General features: G+C 43.5%; 1 protein-coding gene across 1 annotated transcript; it reads right to left on the minus strand.

The window, feature by feature from the left end:
* Nucleotides 1-2344: 2344 nt before the first annotated feature.
* Nucleotides 2345-5740, minus strand: ankrd39 (ankyrin repeat domain 39). Its single transcript, XM_006625481.3, has 5 exons — nucleotides 5657-5740; nucleotides 4873-5022; nucleotides 4324-4427; nucleotides 3725-3928; nucleotides 2345-3309 (listed from the first exon to the last, which is right to left on the minus strand). Exons 2-5 carry the CDS (start codon nucleotides 4970-4972, stop codon nucleotides 3151-3153), a joined length of 567 nt encoding a protein of 188 aa, XP_006625544.1. The 5' UTR covers nucleotides 4973-5022; nucleotides 5657-5740; the 3' UTR covers nucleotides 2345-3150.
* Between the last annotated feature and the right edge of the window lie 1048 nt (nucleotides 5741-6788).

Genomic DNA, 6788 nt, shown 5'->3' on the forward strand with positions numbered 1-6788 from the left:
ACCTTGGTTTTACATCTCATCCGAAGGACAGTGCATTTTTACAGTATAGTGTCCCCATCACTACACTGGAGCATTAGGACCCACACAGACCACAGGGTGAGTGCCGAATGCCAAGTCAATAGACCTGATCAGCTTCAAGGACACTAATGCACACTCAGACTCAGGATTTGTGGTTCCAAGCTCCAGCGCATCTTGCTCATGTGAGAAAAAGTAAACAAAAAGTCAGCCCAAGAAGTGACTGAGTGCACCGAAACCACAGGGCTATTGTCCCGTGAGAGTGACCGCAACACTTCATCTCTGCCGGACACAATCTCCCTCTGCAAATTTACCACAGCCCAAGATGTTCCTACTAACAAAGCACGTGGTGGCCCTATATGTACCACTGTAGATCCCCCTCAGCCATCTGAATCAATATCGGCCCTGTTCCTCTCACGTCTCAGTGCCTGGGGTCGTCATTGTGGGTAAGTGAATTACATTGGTCGCATGAACACAGCTGCCCTGAGGGACAGTAGTTAATCATAACACAACCACGCAGTTTTATGTAAGCAGCCTGGCATGAGGCCCAGCTAGTGCCACAGGCCGAAGGAACAAGGAGAGTGAACACTCCAAACAATGCCCTGCTGAAAACAAGCCAGTACAGACTGGGTATAGGGCACTTAAACCACTTTCCTGGTCTGCCCTGGCCACCGAAGTGCTGGAAGCTGATAACAAGCAAAAAACACTTCATGGAGATTCAAAAACCTTTGACTAGTGTAGCAAGCAGCAAGATTGCACATCTTCTCACATGGCCTTCAGCTATTCAAATGAAAACAGAGAAAATGACTAGTAGCTACAGTGTGTTTGCAGTAAACACCAGTTCTTTCTGACTCTTTTGCAAATGCAGCATGAAATCGTACTCAAGATGTTTTCCAATAGGCAACATCCTACATGTTTTGTTGCATTTTGCTTCCTATCAAGTATACCAAGTAATGACTGCTGAGAGGTAGAATCCTTCAAGTCTGGCTGAAACATCACACTGCCTTATTTCCACACTTCAGAGTGAAGATGGCACTGCTGACTGTAACCCTCCTCTGAGGACCATTAGGACAGCCAGCCAGAATTCTGCAAGTCCTTTACTTTAGCAAATACAAAACTTGCACCACTGCCATCAGATGCATCTACTCACAAAGGCAGCCTGTGCCAGGCAGTGTCAGTCACATGAAAAACTGTGCTCCTCTGCAGAAGAGAGCTCACAAGACAGCAAGAGGACAAGAAGGAAGCAACAGGATTACAGCAAAGGGTGTAAGTACAGTTACAAGTTACAAGTGAAATTGCCTGCTTAAATGCACAGAACAAATCAGGGGGAAAAATGCAGTGGAATTAACTCTGTTAAAAACCAACTGAGCAGCAAAGGATTTCTCAGAAGAGCATGCTGGCAGGAACAACAGTTATTCAAAGCAGGACTGAACAACCCGTAAATTATGCTGTCCCGCTGCACTGTTATTGTATCCATAAAAACAACCTGCTAAATTGTTATGTTGTTCTCTGAAGCGAAGCTACAAACTGAGCTTCATGCAGTATGGAGAAATCTGCCCCTCTCTGCTGGGACAGTAACTGCATTCAGCACAGCTCTGCTGCCCCCTTGTGTTTTCCCAGCGTCGTGACCTGTGTAAAGGCTCTGCACCTGTCCATCCGTGTGACTACGCAATAAGAAAGAAACAGTTAGGATTTGGCCCACAGTGTCTCTGGGAACCCTCTGAGAAACATCAGGCGCTGGTCCAGCTGTGAAAACTACTACAAAGCCCTTTTAGATGTTGGCACTGCAGTGAGAAAAAAAAAATTGACATTTCCACAAAGATAAAAATCATTGTTCTCCTCTTGCTCTATATTTTTAGCTTAAAATAAAAGCAAAAAACAATCATACAGTTTCTCACTCATTAAACATAGCAACTATTGGTGTATTAAAACTGCTTTTGCTTTCAGAATTCATGGATTTCTTTCTTCATTTAATATTGAAATCAGTTTTACCATTAGCCTTCCCAGTGTCTCACAGTGTGTCCCTGTCCCTGGTAAATCTGTGAGCCAAGCAGGTGACTGTTCAACTACAGCCCTGTACAAGACACAAAGCCGCACTAACAGGTATGGGATGTGTTTTTTTCTGTCAGTGATTAGTGCTGTGTTGCAGCTGAATACTTATGTACTGTATGTGTCTCTGAGACAGGTTGTTTGCTTTAAGGGCAAGGACACTGAAGTATTTTAATCCACATTTGGAAAGTGCACTCCTGTGTAGCATGTGATACCTTAAAAAAACTTGGTATTTACTTATGGTTGGTGTGTAACATTATAAAGGGAACAGACAAGGACGTGACTGTGACTTTTTTATTGCTGATTGATTCAAACAGGTAAACAAAAATACACAGAGGCTTGGTTCTACCCTGCTGATCTTTCAAAACTTCAAGTCAGGAAGTCGAAACCTTGAAAAAACAGACAACCCAAAAACTAGATAGTAACATACATTTATGCGTAAGAGTGATATGATTATTATACTGGAAAACAGTACCCGCACAGCTTATCAAACTCCACTTCTGAGAGAATGAGCAAAGCTGAGCCCTTTTCCAATCCTGGATTGAGAAGTCCAAAAAAATGAATCAAACAGAGTGAACGCTGCAGTTACAGTCCTGTTTGCATCTTGATTTTTTGTTAAACCCGGACCCCGTGAACGCAAATTTGAACCTGGAACACTGCTCTGGTCAAGCCTGTGATGAAGTTGTGCCTGAGTGCAGCTGGTTGTCTCTTGTCTCATACTCATACTTCATTTATCTGACTCTGATTCCAAGGGCTAAATCCCACAAGGAAGGGGGCCACAGTCTATGCAGTGTCAAAAGATATACAGCATGTCGTAGCTTGGCCTAGGGCTCTTCAACTCATAAGAACTTAAGAAAACATGGTAAGAACATGCCATTCAGCCAAGAAAACCTTGGACTGTCCCTGTACATGAAGTACAAGTGTATCAACTACAGCCTCGTCTCTACATTACAGCTCTGGTCAACATAACTGGGCTGTTTGTTTCTCTGTCCGCGCCAGTACTGTGCACAGCAGGTCCCAGCACACCCCTGTAAGAACCTGACTGTGATGTGTGCTGTTCTCAGCCCCTGCAGAGGCTGGTGGGTGTCAGTGAACGCTCTCAGGGGGTCTCAAGAGCTGCTTCAGACTGCTCCCCTCTTGGGCCAGGTGGTAGGCTGTGCGGGACCTCTTATCTGCCAGGGTCTTGAGCGAAGGACAGCGCTGGAGCAGCAGTTCACACACCTCCTCACGGCCCTGCTCTGCGGCCTGCACACAACACAGGGTCAGGCCAGCATCAAGCACAGGGTCACAACCATCCCCAACGCACTCAGGTATTCGGCCAGTATCGGGCCTAGTCTCTGTCTGGGCCAGGGTTAACATTGGCAAAGCCATCCAAAATGCAGACATGGCCAGATGCCCAGTCACTGTCATTAGCCTCAGTACAATCAAGGAGAACAAAAATGAAGCTCCAACAAACCACACCTTGTTTAATTCACCCTCATTTCGTTAAGAAAATAGGGAGAAGGTAGATCCTTAACTGTTTTGTTAAAACTCAACAAATCTTTTAAATATGATCTGCTGCAAAAATATCCACACAAAGCAATTAAGTTGTGATCTCTGGGGGGTGCCCATTTAGCCTGTACTTTAACAGAGTGTCACATGATCCAGAGCTCTTTCCTACCTTGTGCAAGGGGGAGGAGCCTTCGTCGTCACAGAGAAGAGGGTCCGCCCCCCTGGCCAGCAGCAGGCTGACCACGCCCACGTGGCCGCAGTAGGCGGCGCGGTGCAGAGGGGTGGCCCCGCCCCTGGTCTGAGGACTGGTGCATGCTCCACGGTCCAGCAGGAGGGCGCACACGGACAAGCACCCGCTGCGACTGGCATAGTGCTGTAAACACAATGTACCCTTCGTTACCGGATAGCCAATGCATCCTGCCCTCAACTAATACGACTGGGCAAAATCAAACTACACATAACTCGAGTAGCATTTCTCAATGTTGCATTGCCTGTAGGCATGAGATCAGTTGCACAGTACTGTCAAGGTGCATTTACTGTCTATATACTGTATAAGTCAACTGGGACTGCTAATATAAATGTAGGAAATTAGGGCAAAACGAAAACAGGAACAATACCAAGGCTTCCGAGCTCCACAAACGTTTCTTTAACTCTACAAATGTTTTTTTTTTAAACAATGAAATCATTGATCTTAAAGGTTATATTGAAGTACTGTTCATGGACCGATGGTGCCAGGGTGTTACAAGAAGTGTGCTGTTAGTCCCTCACCAGCGCAGTGTAACCAGCCTGGTCCCTCACATTGGGATCTGTCCCCTTGTGCAGCAAGGCCTGGACCCTCTCCGCGTCCCCCGAAAGAGCTGCACACCAGATACCTGAATGGACACACATATCCAGCATCACCACAACACCAAAGAGAAAATACTGCGATGGAAGTCACACTTTCCATAGTGTAGAGAGGCCTGTTTCAGGCATTGCGAGAGGCGGCCACTAGTCTACATTCTATTAAAGGAACAGAAAAGTAAATGTTTACAAGATATTATTTTAGTAACACACCTGTACAAATACCGTATGGTATAAAGCGGTTTGGCAAATGGCCTGACATGATCTGTACAAATATACTCAAAAACATGTTTAAGTAGGTAGCTGCCTTCAGCATGCGTAGGCTGCAAAGGAACAGGTGACGGTTTATTCCACACTGAAAGGAAAAGAAAAGAGACACAGCGTTTCGGCTGTGGAGCCTTTTTTAGGCGTTTCAGCCAAAACATTCTGTCTCTTTTCTCTCGACCTCTTTCAAAGTCCATGAAAGTCCAAACCGACCTCTTTCAAAATCCATCTCATCCAGAGTCTGGTGGGCACTGGGAGATGCCAGGCTGGTGTGTGCGCAGCTGGCACAGTGTGCCTCGCCCACTGATGCCATGCTTGTGCGACCAGATGGACAGAGATGCCTGCTTCTTCAGTGAAGGAGACCTATTAACAAGCCAGGAAGCAAAATGGATTCGTTTCATATTCCTGAAAGAAAGCCCTGCTGTATCTCCAGGCTATATCTACAAAGAACTGATGCAGGAATCCGTTTATAGAAAAGACTTTAACCCTTCCAATGGATTTAAAATTCATCACAAAGTGATGGCTTTAGATGACGGCAATGATGTTGGATATTTCAATGTGGGCGATTTATTCGAAGTTAGTCTGTACTGACAATACCGTGGAGCTAAAACAGTATTATATTTTGTCTACATCACTTGTCAACAGAGAATCTGTATATTTATGTAAATCTCAACGACCGAAACTACGACACGAGCCATCTATTTTTTGTGCAAAAACCCTAATTCAACAATATAATTTTGCGTCGTGCTCCACACCGTCACTGACAAATCTGTTTAGTTAATATCATGGGGTAACTCCATCCACAGCCAAGAATACGCTACACTTTGAATACCACCATGACAGCAATGATAGTGACTGAACTATTCTAAGACCTTAGAAGAGAGAGGACAAAAAACGAGCTTACATCATTTTCGCAAACTATTTTGTTACTTAATATGATGCTTATCAACACAGATTAAAATAAAAGCGAACATTCCTTAACATTAATTGTACATACTCTAATCCAGACCAACTCTGCACTGTACTGCGGAAGACAAACTCGCACACTCCTTCCTTTGCGTAGAGGTCACGTGATAGCGCGCCCTCTCCGGTTCCAGCTGACGGACGTTGCTCGACCAATCAGAGGCGCGGAGCGGCTTCTGTGACCTTGCAGACGCGTCGGTATCCTGCTGTTGAAGTGTTGGAAAGGATGCGGGAATTCCCTTTTTTACAGTAATAATTATATCTGAAAACGAGACGCCCTTATCTATTAAGACGCTTTATGGAATATTAAAATCCCGCGTGTTAAATTGTTAGTTACTTGTTATGTGACTAAAATCTTAATAATTATTATAATTGTTATAATAATAATAATTATTATTATTATTATTATATTATTAAAACGGTGTTACATAACACTTTTAAAACTTGGTAAATTCACTTAAATCCGGCGACAGACGAATAATTAAACACCCCTTCCTTCCTTTTTCTTCAGTGTGCCTCACACTCCCTCGATTACAAAGCAGTCAGTTAACAAACTACAAAACAACGACATAATAATGAATCTGTGCACAGGAAATATCCACGAGAAAATTTAATTTTTAAACGAGTTTCATTGCATTTTAGATACTGGTACTTTAAGGTTCTCTTTCTTTCTGCAGTTTTCCAGATAAAATACCTACAGTAGGTGTTGACCATTAACATTTTCTAAATAAAATATTTTTCCCCTCTTTTTAACGTAGAGCAATAAAACCATATGTAATGCTCTATGCAATAGTGGTAACTATTACTTATTTCGTAAATATATGCATTTTTGTTCAACGTTGTTCTGAATTTAAGCTATTGATCAGGGCTAAAAGTTTCGTAACGGTCACATTTTTATTCCTAGTATAAACAATTTGGGATATTAGCCAAAGGAATGATTAGGAAGAAGATGAGAGTAATTTCACGCTGAAAAAATGAAATGAAAAAAAAACACCATTTCGACTGCGTTAACAGCCGAAACATCGATTTTTCTTTTTTGTTTTCAGTGCAGAGATATACACTCTCCTTACTCTGCCTATCTGCCTAATGAAGCGCACGCTTCCTAGTGTCTGTGTGCAGCTGAGGGCCAGTTGTTAAAGGACCAGTAAATAAGCACGAAGCACAGC

This window comes from Lepisosteus oculatus, chromosome 2, assembly GCF_040954835.1.
Source record: "Lepisosteus oculatus isolate fLepOcu1 chromosome 2, fLepOcu1.hap2, whole genome shotgun sequence".
Taxonomy (NCBI): domain Eukaryota; kingdom Metazoa; phylum Chordata; class Actinopteri; order Semionotiformes; family Lepisosteidae; genus Lepisosteus; species Lepisosteus oculatus.